General features: G+C 45.6%; 3 protein-coding genes across 3 annotated transcripts in view; 1 reads left to right on the forward strand and 2 right to left on the reverse strand.

Moving 5' to 3' along the window:
• Nucleotides 1-1,143: 1,143 nt before the first annotated feature.
• On the reverse strand, nt 1,144-5,407 carry RAB13 (RAB13, member RAS oncogene family). Its single transcript, XM_016221353.2, has 8 exons — nt 5,191-5,407; nt 3,818-3,878; nt 2,714-2,774; nt 2,402-2,479; nt 2,204-2,293; nt 2,011-2,076; nt 1,857-1,910; nt 1,144-1,689 (listed from the first exon to the last, which is right to left on the reverse strand). Exons 1-8 carry the CDS (start codon nt 5,312-5,314, stop codon nt 1,612-1,614), a joined length of 612 nt encoding a protein of 203 aa, XP_016076839.1. The 5' UTR covers nt 5,315-5,407; the 3' UTR covers nt 1,144-1,611.
• Nucleotides 5,408-8,893: 3,486 nt separating this feature from the next.
• RPS27 (ribosomal protein S27) lies at nt 8,894-10,709 on the forward strand. Its single transcript, XM_016221462.2, has 4 exons — nt 8,894-8,947; nt 9,261-9,369; nt 9,946-10,056; nt 10,619-10,709. The coding sequence occupies exons 1-4, from the start codon at nt 8,942-8,944 to the stop codon at nt 10,645-10,647; spliced, it is 255 nt and encodes an 84-aa protein (XP_016076948.1). The 5' UTR covers nt 8,894-8,941; the 3' UTR covers nt 10,648-10,709.
• Nucleotides 10,710-11,001: 292 nt separating this feature from the next.
• The window catches only part of NUP210L (nucleoporin 210 like), a 51,627-nt gene continuing 48,939 nt past the window's right edge, over nt 11,002-13,689 (reverse strand). Inside the window, exons 38-40 of the mRNA XM_016221463.2 lie at nt 11,833-11,934; nt 11,320-11,394; nt 11,002-11,233 (exon numbers count right to left, since the gene is read on the reverse strand). Coding sequence (XP_016076949.2) covers nt 11,133-11,233; nt 11,320-11,394; nt 11,833-11,934 — 278 coding nt within the window. The 3' untranslated portion in view covers nt 11,002-11,132. The remainder of the gene's footprint in view (nt 11,234-11,319; nt 11,395-11,832; nt 11,935-13,689) is intronic.

The raw sequence follows: 13,689 nt of genomic DNA on the forward strand, positions 1-13,689 counted from the left end.
TACTCAGATGTTACCTTCTATCATGTTAATCAATCCCCAGAACTGGTCCTTGAATGACCGCCTCAAATGTTCTCAGCTCTCCCCCGCTCCTACATAATGCGCACTAGGAGGAGCATGAGATTTGAAGTTCTAACAACTGTTCAGTCTAGCCAGGTTCAGGCGCTTATTATATGGCTTTAGGATGGTATCTGGCTCTCAAGTGTTCTGTGTTAAATGGAATTGCTAACCTGCATTTTCTGTTTTTGTGTTTTTTGTCGAGATGCAAATGAAACGTGTAAATATTTACCCTCCTCTAATTATATTGCCTCACATTTCTGTCACACTTTAAAAAATTTTTTTTTTATTTGTTGATTTTAGAAAGGGAGAGGAAGGGAGACATCGCTCTCCAGTTACTGCTCCACTTACGCGTTCCTTGGTTGATTCTTGTATGTAGCCTGACTGGGGATCAAATCCGCAACCTTGGTGCATCCGACGCCCCAACCAACTGCGCTACCGACCCAGCCAAGGCGTGGCGGTGGCTCTTTTTGCACGCCAATACTTTTGCCTCTTTGTATGTAGTAGTTTGCCTCTTTGTATGCTGCTTCTTTTAAAATTTGCTTGTCCACCTTGCAAGTACCACCCAAAGGTTGACTGCTGTGCTTGGCATGTAGTAGATGCTCAATAAATATTTATGAATAAGTGAAACTCTTTTGCGTCTCATTTTCCTCATCTATAAAAGCAAATAATAATGCCTACCAGATTCCTACAGGGATTGCTAACAGAATCAAAGATGTTTGCCTGGGTAACAATACTAGATCCTGTTATTTCCCTGAGGAGGAGCTGTCACTCTCCTGGGGAGGTTCAAAAAGAGTCCTTCTTAAAAAAAAAAAGTCCTGCTGTCTCCTGGAGAAGGCTCTGCCCACAGTGATCCTCTAAACCCATAATGGAAAGAGTATGTCCACATCTTTAAGTTCAGAGAACCTCTACTCCTTGCTGTTTTCCTCATCAATTAAACAGCTGGGGAAGGGAGAAAGCTGTAGGACTACTCCTGGCATCACAGGAACCCAGCCAGATTCAGGCAGCCCAAACACTTCAGGGGTAGGAATTTGGTTTATGACTAGAGAGCAATTCCAACAATGATGAAAGTTACCCAAACTAGGGACATTTGTGCAAATGGAGGTCTTTAATACTGACAAAGACCATGCAGAGTGACAGGATACGGCCAAACTTTCAGGGGGTGGTGTTGAGCCAGCCTCTCACAGAACCCTAAAAGCCTGATCCAGTAACAAAATAAATCAATTATTTATTTACATTTATATTTGCCCTGGAAACCCAGGGAAGGTCTGAGGCCCAGAGCCATCTAGCCTTCCTTTCTCCTCCCTCTTTCTCACCTTTTTTCACTTCCTCAATTCTTCCCTTTCTTGCTTCTTCCCTCTCTATCCAACCTCCTTTCTTTCTCTTCCTGTTTCCTCTCTTTCCTTTTCTTCTTCTCCATTTCCTCCCCATTCTTTCACCATCTACCCATCTTTACTCCTCCAAGCCCCACCTGCTATCTCTCCCCCATCCAGTCCCTCAGCCCTGCTTCCCTCAGGTTCAACCTCCAGGCTTAGGGTGGGGAGGCAGAAAGGGTCCTCAGCCCAGGGAGCACTTGTTGGTGTTCTTTCTGTCACAAGTTTTCAGGTCAGTGCTGGAGGACTTGCTGCTGTTCCCCTAGAGGCAGAAGGGCACGGGGGTCAGGATGAGAATGGCTGGCTGAGGTCTGAGGTTATAAGCTGTTTGAAGGGGACCCACCTTCAAGGGAAGTCTTAGCACTGCTCCCCTCCTCAGTTTTTACTTCCCCCTCCCCAGTTGTACTTAGCCCAGCAGAACCAGCTCACCGATCTCCGGCCTCCTGACTTGAGCAAGATGTCCCGGGCCAGGGAACTGAAAGCCTAACAGGGAAAGGAGATTGGTCAGTACAGACTGGGGAAAAGGTAAGTCTATCATCCAGTACTCCATCTCTTTGGGTGGTGGTGATGGGGTGTGTCTCACCTCATCCACATTCATACTGGATTTGGCACTCGTCTCGAAAAATCGGATTCCGTGTTCCCGAGCCAACTGTAGGGGATGAAGTGGGAATAAGAGAGTTGGATAAAGGGCAGCAGCCAAATCCTGCCCTTTGCCATCTGACCTCACCTTGGCCCTCCCAGCCCAGTTTTAGAACATTGCCCAACCTGGCCCTTACCTTATCGGCCTGCTCCTTCTGTACCTTCCTCTTGGCCTCCATGTCACACTTGTTCCCCAGCAGGAGGCGCTCCACCCCAGCCGAGGCATTCTGGAAACAAAAGGGTAAGACAAGAAAAGTTGGGTCCTGCTCGTCTTCAGAATCCCCTTCGTCCTCAGGTCCTGCCCAATTCCGCCATCTCTCTGGGAGCGTCCTCACCTCTTTGATGCTCTTCATCCAGTTCTGAATATTCTCAAAGGACTTCTCATCTGTGATGTCATACACTAGAATAATGCCCTGGGAGATGGCAGAGTTCACAGTGGAGGCTTGGACCATACGCCCCTGTTTAGGCTTCCCATTGCACTCATAAGTGACCCTACAAGTTTTATCCATGAGTCAAATCCCTAAGCCACGCGGGACCCTCTGCAACCCACTGGTGCCACCCCCCATTTTCCCCTGCCTCTCTGTACTCATAAACCTACATTTCATTGCCTCATGCCCTCAGCCCTTGTCCAGACCCACACTTTGTACCATGGCTCCGCGGTAATAGGCAGTAGTTATTGTCTTGAATCGCTCTTGGCCAGCTGTGTCCCTGAGGAGGTAGAATATTTCATGGGGTAGGATAGAGGGAAGGGCTCTCCAAAGAGAGACCCCCCATCCCCCACCAGCTAAGAATTTAGCTTTCACATGATGGAGCTGAAAGGAACAGAATCCAAAAACAATGAAAGGGGAGAGGGATGAAAGACAGTTGGGCTGGTATTGAGAGACGGTAGAGGTCTAGGAAACAAGATCTCTGGCTTATTCACTGGATGCTTCATCTGTGCCAAACACTACGTAGGTATAATTTTATATGCATGTCATTTTGTCTAATCTGCATTCTATTCTAGTGAGACAAGTTTTACTGTCCCTATTTTACAAATGAAGTAATAGATTTGGGGAGACTAAATAACTAATGAAGGTCATTCTGTAACAGAACCAGAATTTGAACCAGTTTGCTCTTATCTATTGTATTATAATACTGCCATTAAGCCTCGTACGGGTCTCCAGCTTCCTTATGACAGTCGGGTCACACATCTATACTAGGCTTTTCAGGCTCTCCATAATTTAGAAAGCACTAGACTTAGAGTTAGATCTTCTGTTTGTTTGTTTGTTTTTAATAATTTTTTTTATTCATTGATTTTAGAGAGGGAGGAAGGGACAGAAAGAGAAATGTCGCTTTGTTCCACTTTTTTATGCACTCATCGATTGCTTCTTGTATGTGCCTTGACCAGGGATCAAACCAGCAACCTTGGTGCATCGAGTTGACACTCTAAGCAACTGAGCTACCTGTCCAGGGCTTAGAGTCAGATCTTAATTCTGCTACTTGCTGTTTAAACGCTTATAGCTCAACAGACATTTGTTGTCAAGCTCAGAGAATGCTCCAGAGCCGGAAGAGGCAAGAGAGTTACAAAAAAGCTGAAAATAGTTGAGCAAGCAGGAAGAGAGATGGAAGGACACCTGAGTGAGGTGACATAAATGATCAGACGTGCTGGAAGGAGCAATGGGGAAAAGGAGAGAAATAAAGCAAAACAGAAGAAAAAGGGTAATAAGCGTATATGAAGAGGTCCTGTTAGCAGCCCCAGGGCATTCACTCACCAGACTTGCAGTTTGATCTTCTTGCCCTCTACATCCACAGTGCGGATCTTGAAATCAATCCCTAGGAGTGGACAGTACATTGAAGCTGAGACACATAGGTGTGTGCATGTAAGTGTGCTGGGGGAGAGACAGGGACGGAGGAGGGGCAGTACCGGAAAGGCTGCGGGGGAGGCACATGGGAAGCAGCCTTGTCAGAAGTGTACAACTAGGACAGTTTCCTCAGAGCTGTATTTGTATAGCAAGCATGTTGTTCTTACTTAGATTTTTGTGAATTTTGTGGTGGAAAAGGTGATAAAAATTCTGCAAGAAGGCTTAAGGCCATCGGGCATCTCTTGGGTCCACTCAGCCATGCCAGCTGACAACTCTCTCAATTTAGTCTGTCTCCCCCCAAATATTACTTTCAGATTCCTTTTCCGGCCTGTTTTCCTGGAACCTTCTACACTCCGTGCCCCTCCCCCCACCCTACCCGTCCTATAGGATAAAGAGCGAGGGAAAAGGTAGCTGATGCCAGTCTATGTGAATTAACTAGTAGGCCAGGCGTGGAACCAAGAAAGTTTGAGACAAAACAAGATTCCTCCTGAGACTGAACTAGGAAAAAGGGGCATTTTCCCCTCCCCTTTCTAACCAGAATTGTCTTGAGGTTCTCCTTGTCTTATTTCCCAGAGCAGAGTAGATGAAGAAAGATGAGAGGGGAGGAGGGGAAACACTGTTCTTAGTGGAAACTTGGGCACCTCCCCCAAGCCTGTTGCGAACACTGGGGAGGAGGCTGAGTCACCAGGCTGATTCAGAGACCCCAAAAGTCCCCTCATTCCCACCTTCTTCACCAGGCTGACTGCATATTCAGGATCACAGTCCTTGGGCCACCCTTTAGCCACTCTGTTTCACCCTCCCCACCTCCCTATTAAGGAGCAAGAAAACTGAGAAGTAGATGATAAGGTGGGGATGCAATGGAGAGTCTGAAACTCAGTGGGACAGAAAGAGGCTAGCAGAGTTGGAAGACAGATATTCAGGGAGAGGGAATATAGGAAATGTGGAGAGTGGGTCAAGAGTTCTAGGTGGATGGGGGTGGGTGAAGAGGAGCTGAGAGTCAGGAAACAGAAGGGTTCATGTGGATCTGGGGAGAGGAGAAGAATGGTACCAAGAAAATGAGGGGCTGGCACAATGGAGGAGTTACCTGGAGGCTGCCCAGAGGTTAGAATTTTGGGTACCACCAGAGACATGTAGGGGGGGTATGGGTCTGAAACAGAGGTGGAGTTAACTGGAGTCTAGAAGCCTCACTCTAGGGGACTGAAAGGTGGGGCCACTGGGAACCTGGGAACCTGGGGATGAGGGTATGGGGAGTCGGGGGCCTGGGATATGGCCAGTGGGCTCACCGATGGTGGAGATGTAAGTGTTGTTGAAGTTGTCCTCTGCAAAGCGAATGATCAGACAAGTCTTGCCCACCCCCGAGTCCCCGATCAGCAGCAACTTGAAGAGGTGGTCATAGGCTTTGGCCATGGCGGACACTGAGGGAGCAGGGGGAGGGGGAGGGAAGCGCTGGGCAGTGGCAGGCGGGATTGGAGGGCTGGGAGACAGAGCTGCCGGTAGCCCGAGCCAGGAAGTTTTCCTCCCTCTCCGCCCAGGCTCGGGAAAGAGAGGCGGCGCTCCTCTGGGCCCCACCCCCTGCCCGCCCCCCCTTTCGGATGGTCAGAGACCTGCCCCAGCCTCCCGCGCTCCCGGGGCTCCCTAGCCAGCCTAGGCCGGCGGTCTCCCTCCTAATTCCCAGAGCTTATCATCGCTCTCCTCTTCATCTTTTGACCGCATTCTTCCAGCCTGAGGCCAGAGAGGCTGGGGTGAAGGGGAGTAGACGTTTAACCGGAGTGACCAGGGGAAAGAGGAATTTTAGAGGCATTGGGAGAAAGTTTTGGGGAATAAAGGTGGAGGCAGAGATGGCACTAGGAGCTGACCAAAATTGGAGGCGTATTTTTAGAAACGCTATTCAAGGAAGACAGAATCCTTCTCGGGCAGTTTCAGAATTCTGGTGTTATTGTTACAAGCTCTTAGTTCTAGAATCGCAATTCCTTTTGAAAAAAGCGGGATTACCCTGGAGTAGGTTATTTGTTGAGTCAGTCTGCCCCCTGGTGGAACAGAGTGAAAATTAACATTAATTATACCATAGAATCAACTCCGCCGTCCTGTCCTGTCCTGTCCTGTCCTGTCCTGTCCTGTCCTCCCCTCCCCAGCCCCTCTCTCTGTCTCTCTGTCTCTCAGCTTCTCAATATTCTGGGGCTTCAGTTGGAACGGTCTTCTTTCTGGGACTCTCTGTGATTTCTCTGATAAGCCAGCTCAAAAAGACAGAGATTGGGAAAACAAATGTCTGGTTTCTTTCTTCAGATGAGATATGGATTCGTTTAATCCACACCTGAGGATATTTTTTCCCATTGCTTTTCAGAGATAGTGGAATGGAGAGAGAGAGAGAAACATCGATATGAGAGAGACATATCAACAGGTTGCCTCTCACATGCGCCCAGACATCAAGCCTGCAACCGAGGCACGAGGCACAGAACCAGCCAGGGCGAGATCTTTTAACACAGCCCTCAAGCAGATACCCCACGGAAGGTGCTGTGAATGTGTAGCCTTGGCAATCAGGAAGCTGAGGTATGGAGAACATGGCTATAAAGAAACAAGTTTATCTTTGCCTTTGGACAAAAATTATGCAGAATATCTACTTTTCTAACTGTGGGTTGGTAGAATTGTCCTTGTATAAACATAGTGTACTGGTTGTGAGAAGGCATCTTATGTCATTTATCTTGGTCACCTTCTGTGTTCTTGTTTGTCCCTTCTCAAACACTACTATTCAGTTCCCTTTCTGTCCATTCTCTCACCTCCCGCTGTATCACAAACCTTGAATCTTCTTTCTTTCTCCTCACAGGCCAAACCATCTCTCACCAGTCCTTCAATTTTCATGGATTGTTCTGATAAAAATCCATCCGTTCCTTTTCTTTTCATCTTATTTTGCCTTGATCTGGACTGTTCATCCCCCCAAATTTATTATTCTTGCTCACCTTTCCAAAATATACTTATGCTGTTGTATACCTGCTTTCATTGGAACCTCGTCTCTGTAGTATAGTAGTACTCTCCCCCTAGCTCTCAGAGCTTTGGTAACAATACCTTTCCCCCCCTTCACTTGTGGCAGGCTCATTCTGGCCTTGGGTTTTGTATCCACAAACTCTTTTCTCAGCCTAGAATGCTTTCTTCCTAGATTGTTCCATGGTTGACTCCTTGAGATTTCAGCTTCCTTAGAGGTTTTACCAGCCCATCAGTAATGTGCTGGAATTCTTTTTCTTTCTGTTTAAATATATCTCTATTGATTTCAGAGAGAAGGGAGAGGGAGAGAGAAAGAAACATCAATGAAAAAGTCACTGATCAGCTGCCTCCTGCACAACCCCTACTGGAGATCAAGCCCACAACCTGGGCATGTACCCTGACCGGGAATCAAACTGTGATCTTCTGGATCATAGGTTGATGCTCAACTGCTGAGCCACACTGGTCGGGCTCTTTTTTTTTTTTAAATAACTTAAAATTTTTTTTTCCAATTACAGTTGACATACAGTTCTTATTCAACTCCTGTTTAATGTTTAATGATGTCACCACTGAAATTAGCAGAGACAACAAATCAGGGCTCTCCTCCACAGAACCGGTTGTTAAACTTTTACCAGCACCTCCCTGACTAAAACTCACATGCCTTGCTATATCCCTTTCTTTTGGAATGAACCAGATCCCTAAATGCCACTTGTGTCATCTTCCTTCCTCCCTTATGACAAATGAACATGAGAAGATGTTTCAAGTCATAATTTTTCCTTTCTTCTTCTTTCCTGTCTTGGGTGTCAGTGATGCCAAGATTAGAAATCTTGGAAAGGCATTGCTGGTGAAAATGTGGGGGAAAGGATGTGGGCATGCAAATTGGCACAAGCTTTTTGGAAGGCAGTGTAGTAGTACTTTGAACAATTTCTCTGTGCATCACCTTCCTAATCTGTAAAATGTGGATAATAATATTATCAACCTGATAAGAGTTGTGAAGATTAACATGTAAAGCAGTCAGAACAGTGCACCTAGTAAGCACTATGTGTTTGATGTAATTATTATTAGAAGGAAGGATTGGAAGTTGACAATAAAATTAACAACCCTAGGAGTAGGTTGGGGATAGGGGAAATAGGAGAACTTAAGTTTTGTTTTTTTTTTAAGAGAGCTAGGAAAGGAGAGGGAAAGAGAGGTAGAAACATTGATGAAAAACATCGATCTTGCGAGAGAAACATCATGGATCGGCTGCCTCCTGCATCCCCCTGAACTGGGCATCAAACCTGCAACCTGGGCATGTGCCCTGACTGGGAATCCAACCGTGATCTCCTGGTTCATGGGTCCATGCTCAACCACTGCACCACACCAGCTGGACAAGGGCTTTACTTTTTTTATATTTACGTTTCTGAATTGTTTAAAGTGGGCAAACTAAGCCAGCTGAAAAATAATAAAGAAACTTAAGCAGTCCAGACATGGCTTGGTCTGGTTTTTTTCCTCAGAAGTTCCTATTTATTGGGCTCTAGGTGTCAAAACATAGCACAAAATTTTAAGTGTCCATTTATCCCTTGATACAGATCAAACTCACCTTTTAAGAAGTTTTTTTAAATTTTTTTTTAAATTGATTTTTTAAGAGAGAGAGAGAGGAAGGGAGAGGGAGAGAAAGAATGGATGTAAGAAGCATCTATTGGCTGCCTCTTGCAGGCCCCTTACTGGGGACCTGAGCCCTCAACCCAGGCATGTGCCTCCCCAGGAATCCAACTGGCGACCTTTTGGTACAGGCCACGACAGTCAACCAACTGAGCCACACCGGCCAGGGCAAAACGCTCACCTTTACATAAAGCAAGTTAACTCTCTCAACGTGGAGACACATCGGTTCAGCGACTGTCATTTACAGACCTTCTGAAAATGGCAGCCCCCTACTCGCCCCACCGCGGACAATGGTGAGAGAGGGACCTTTCCAACATGGCGGCAAAACTCCCTGGCGTCACTTCCTGCAGGATGACGGATATAAGGAGCAGGATTTCCGCTTTCGCTCCTTTCCGGCGGTGACGACCTCCCCACGACAATATGCCTGTGAGTCCTTTGGTGCAGGTTTCCGCGGAGATCTCGCTCTTGTGTCCGCACGCTCCCCTCCCGCTGATTTTGGATCGCAGAGGGCCTTCGTTTTCCCTCCGCATTTCCTAGGACATTAACGACAGGGACCGCGGAGGCCCGCGGGGCCCCCTGCATAGACGGGAGCGGAGAGGAGATAAGATGGCGGCCCAGCTGCGCAGACGCCAGGGGCGGCGAGGGGCGAGCTCTCCCTGGTGTGTGGCAGTGGGGGCTGTTTTCAAGCATTCCATTCTCGCAGTTGGTTTCTAAATTTCTACATTTGTGCCTCTCTCAGCTCGCTAAGGATCTCCTTCATCCCTCTCCGGAAGAGGAGAAGAGGAAACACAAGAAGAAGCGCCTGGTGCAGAGCCCCAATTCCTACTTCATGGATGTGAAATGCCCAGGTGAGGAGGTAGCTTGTCGGAAAAGCACTGGATCCAGGAATTGGAAAGGGTGTAGTGTGAGCTGTACCCAATTTCTTAAATTCGAGTGTACGAGATCAGTAAAATTTTGTACTTTAGGAGGAATGATCTAGAGTGACTTTACATCAAAACTCCATGTACCAACCCTAACATTTCCTTGTGTTGAGAAACTGGGATGGTGTGTTGTGCTTCTACCTGTGTCATTTGTGTACTTGTACAAGGAGGCAGAGATGGGTGCTTTGACACATTACTGACCATCCTTCCCTCCCAAGTGGAGGAGTCTCTATTTTTTGACCTATAATAATTGTTGGTTCCACTCCATTCCCTTTCAGACTCTAGGATGGTAGTCACACTTTAACTAAAAATGCATAGGTGGGGGCAGGTAGTCCATATGGCTACTGAGTTGGCTTTAATGTACCAGGTAATCAAGTTGCCAGTAGCATAATAAATTTCAAAAGTTTACCTAACATGCATGTCTTGACGGTTAATACCTGGTATATGTGTAAGTGAAGAAAGGCATGGGAAAAAATATAACCCCGTCCTCATGTTTTTTTCCAGGATGCTATAAAATCACCACCGTCTTTAGCCATGCACAAACGGTAGTTTTGTGTGTTGGTTGCTCCACTGTTCTCTGTCAGCCCACAGGAGGAAAAGCAAGGCTTACAGAAGGTAAGTGGTTTAATAAATAGAATTTGGGCTTTGACTCTTCCAGTGAGAGAAAAGGTCATATGCTGTGTAAATTCAGTCTCGTAAAGAGGGTTGGGTTTGATAGTCTTTTCCCCAAAAGTATTACCAGAAACAACATACTTCATTTCTTCTTTTTTTTTTAACCATCACCTGAGGATATTTTCTCCATTGATCCTTAGAGCTGAAGGGAGGGAGGGAAGAGCGGGAGGAGAGACAGAAAAACATGGACGGGGCTGGGGATCAAACCTGCAACCCAGGAATGTGCCCTTGACTGGGGCCCATGCTCTAACTGCTGAATCACACTGGCCAGGGCAACAACATATTCCTTAATCTCAAAACACTACTGTCTAAAGCTAGGATAAGTAGATGATAGAAGTGGCTTTATATGAGCTGAAGCTGATAAGGTCCTTAAGTGGCTAGGTATTAGCTAAAGGAGTTAAGAAAAAGATGTAGTTTTCCTTTGGATCATCAGGCATCAGGTCTGTGAGTGTGGGGCAGGGAATGTAGGCTGCTGTCAGTTAACTTTTGAACCTTTTTCTTCCAGGATGCTCCTTCAGAAGGAAGCAGCACTAAAAGCACCTCCAATTAAGATGAGTGGGGAACCATCCCAATAAACACATTTTGGATACATCCTGTTTATTGTCTTGTTTTACTGGTAGGAAGTTCTTACCTCAAGTACTCAGGGGCAACCAGAAGAATGGACTGCTAGAGTCATTTGGGGCAAGTAAGTAGTAAAGTACTTTAAAAGCCCATTTGGGATATTTCTATCTAGACTCACTGAGTAAATCTTCAGAGCTTGATTTAAAATTTGGTGTACCATATAAATGAGATATTTACTTTCACTGTTATGTTTTCTTAGAATTAAGGACAATTTGACCTTTGAAACACAATCCAACACACCACTTTAATACAGAACTGCTCAGAATCCTTTATTTACAGTTCTCAGAAACCTAGTGTGGAGGCTTACAAATACAGAGGTTGTTGCTAGGCGGCTCCTGGTGGCCAAGGGCTAGAAATCTTCAGTTTTCTACAGTTAAGGAGACTTGTCCAAGTACAGGTTAGTGCTTTATAGTCCATAGCCAGTGTTGTAGCCGACTCTGGGCTGGTGGGGGTTGTGGACTTATAAAGGGAGGGGGAGACCGTGTGGAGGTATAAGAACCTAGAAACAAATGGGGAAGGGAAATAGGTGAGTGGTGAATAAAAGATACTTGAGATTTGCAGGAGATGAGGATTGTGATTCTTTACCTGTCAGTGGTGTTCCATGAGTTGGTACATAAACAACTGGAACGGTTTGCATCTTGTTTAGGAAGGCACTGTATGCTGGAATAGGAACAAGGGAGATGCCAGTAAAGAGGCAGGTCTGTCTTCACTGGAAGAAGGCCTTAGCAATACTTCAAATTAAATAACTTCATAGTAATTAGGAAATTTTTATTCAATTACTTTTAGAGATAATTTCTTTCGACTTCTGGCCAAAAGATTGGGAAAGTGCAGGTGTAGACAAAATAGTGTGTGTTGTGTTGCTCAGATCCTCTCTAGCTATGGATTTGAGCAAAACTAGCCATTATCTCAGGGTTTAGCAGTGACATCTACTTTTGAATGGCATTCGTTTGCCACATCCAACGTAGGACAGTTGTAGCTTGAGTAGGACCTTTAATTTACTAGGCGACTAGGGTTAGGGAGGATAAATTGGTTCTAACTGCAAAAACCAGTTTTCATCCTTATTCAGTTTCTGAAATAAAGGATATAAGGACTCCTTACCTAGAAAGATGAAAGCTGTTGATGCCAACACTACAAAGAGGGTAAAGAGGATCTGGTAAGAACCCATGAACTTCTGGAGGATGCCTGAATCTTCACATTGATCTATTCATTGGCCAGAACAAAAGAAGAGAGTAGTTATTTAATAACACATCCAGGGCAGATGTTGCATTTAAAACCTTCTATGGTCACCCAGCTGGCGTGGCTCAGTGTTTGAGCATCGACCCATGATCCAGGAGCTCGTGGTTCGATTCCTAGTCAGGGCACATACCCGGGTTGTAGGCTTCATCCCCAGTAGGGGGCGTGCAGGAGGCAGTTGATCAATGCCTCTCTCATTGATGTTTCTATCCCTCTCTCAAATCAATTTTTAAAAAGGCTTTTAAAAAATAACCTTGTGTGGTCATAAGAGCATCTAGCAGAAGCACTCAAAACCCAGCCCTTCGGGACATCAATTTTCACCTGGTGTGCTGTAAGAATTTTTAAAACATGCCATACCTGACTGCTTATCCAGGAGCACTGACCTCTTTTCCCTTAGATTGTCAAAAAAATGACAGCTGCCCTAGACTGGGTGGCTCGGTTTGGAGCATCATCCTGTATACCAGAAGGTTGCAGGTTTAGTCCCTGGTTGGGGCACATATGGTAGGCAACCAATTGATGTTCTCTATATCAATGTTTGTCTTTCCCTCTGTGGCCTTCTATAAAATCAATAAGCATATCCTTGGGTGAGGATTTTTTTTTTTTTTTTAATATATGTTTATTGATTTCAAAGAGAAGGGAGAGAGGGAGGAACATTAACGATGAGAGAGTCATTGATCGGCTGCCTCCTGCATGCCCCCTGCTAGGGATTGAGCCCACGATCTGGGCATGTTCCCTGACTGGGATTTGAACCCTGATCTCCTGGATCATAGGTTGATGCTTAACCGCTGAGCCCCACTGGCCAGGCCCCAATGACTTCTTAAACCCACTTCTAGGGAACATTCTGATTTGTATATAATGTCCTTTAGACTCTTTGAAGAATATTTGGTATCTGCCTTATTTCAGTTTCTTCAGTGTCTAGAACTTTCTGTCCCACCAAACTTCCAGGCCTTCCAGTATAAATTGTGACCAGGCCCTCATACCTAGTTCCTATTCTGCCTCTCTAGTATAGGCCCTCTACCTCTGGACTTCTGATCTTAAACCTCTCCTCTCACCTTACTCTTTGTTTGACAACTGTTTGACACAGTTGACAACTCAAGAATGAGGTTGCTTGGGGTGCATACACTAAAAATAAGATTCTATTAATCCCTGATCAGGTCCACTGTTGAAAGTCCAAATAAATCGAGGTATATTATTCACTTTCCTAGCATCCCACTGTTCTGTCTACGTTGAACTACATTGGAACCTTGGTTCTCCATCTTAATTAGTTCCGGGAGGCTGTACAAGAAACAAATTGTTTGAAAACTGAATTACTTTTTCCCATTAGAAATAATGTAAATTGAATTAATCCATTCCAGACCCCCAAATGATTCCCTATTTTAACCTTTCGCAATTGTCTGTGATCCTTGTTTCATGAGCACTTTCACACCCTTAGCAGTATCGGCACCCTTGATGGCCTCATGTTTTATTTATTTTAAAAATATATCTTTATTGATTTCAGAGAGGAAAGGAGCGGGGGAGAGAGAGAGAAAAATCAATGATGAGAGAGTGATTGATTGGCTTGAGGGTCATTGATCCCAACTGGGGATCGAGCCCGCAACCCAGGCATGTGCACTGACCAGGAATCGAACCCCTGATCACCTGGATCCTAGGTTGATGCTCAACCGCTGAGCCACTCCTGGCCAGGCCTCTTTATGTTTTAAAATTGTGCTAATGGTCAGTTAT

Source organism: Miniopterus natalensis, chromosome 19, assembly GCF_054644295.1.
Source record: "Miniopterus natalensis isolate mMinNat1 chromosome 19, mMinNat1.hap1, whole genome shotgun sequence".
Lineage (NCBI taxonomy): Eukaryota > Metazoa > Chordata > Mammalia > Chiroptera > Miniopteridae > Miniopterus > Miniopterus natalensis.

Bases quoted from the DNA above. Each gene is read 5' to 3' on its own strand.
- RAB13 (XM_016221353.2), bottom strand. From the start codon at position 5,314: ATGGCCAAAGCCTATGACCACCTCTTCAAGTTGCTGCTGATCGGGGAC. The intron at 3,879-5,190 runs GTGAGCCCACTG...GTCCACTCCTAG, and splicing joins CACTTACATCTCCACCATCG to GGATTGATTTCAAGATCCGC. The intron at 2,775-3,817 runs GTGAGTGAATGC...CTACCTCCTCAG, and splicing joins AAGATCAAACTGCAAGTCTG to GGACACAGCTGGCCAAGAGC.
- RPS27 (XM_016221462.2), top strand. The intron at 9,370-9,945 runs GTGAGGAGGTAG...GTTTTTTTCCAG, and splicing joins CATGGATGTGAAATGCCCAG to GATGCTATAAAATCACCACC. The intron at 10,057-10,618 runs GTAAGTGGTTTA...TTTTTCTTCCAG, and splicing joins AAAAGCAAGGCTTACAGAAG to GATGCTCCTTCAGAAGGAAG.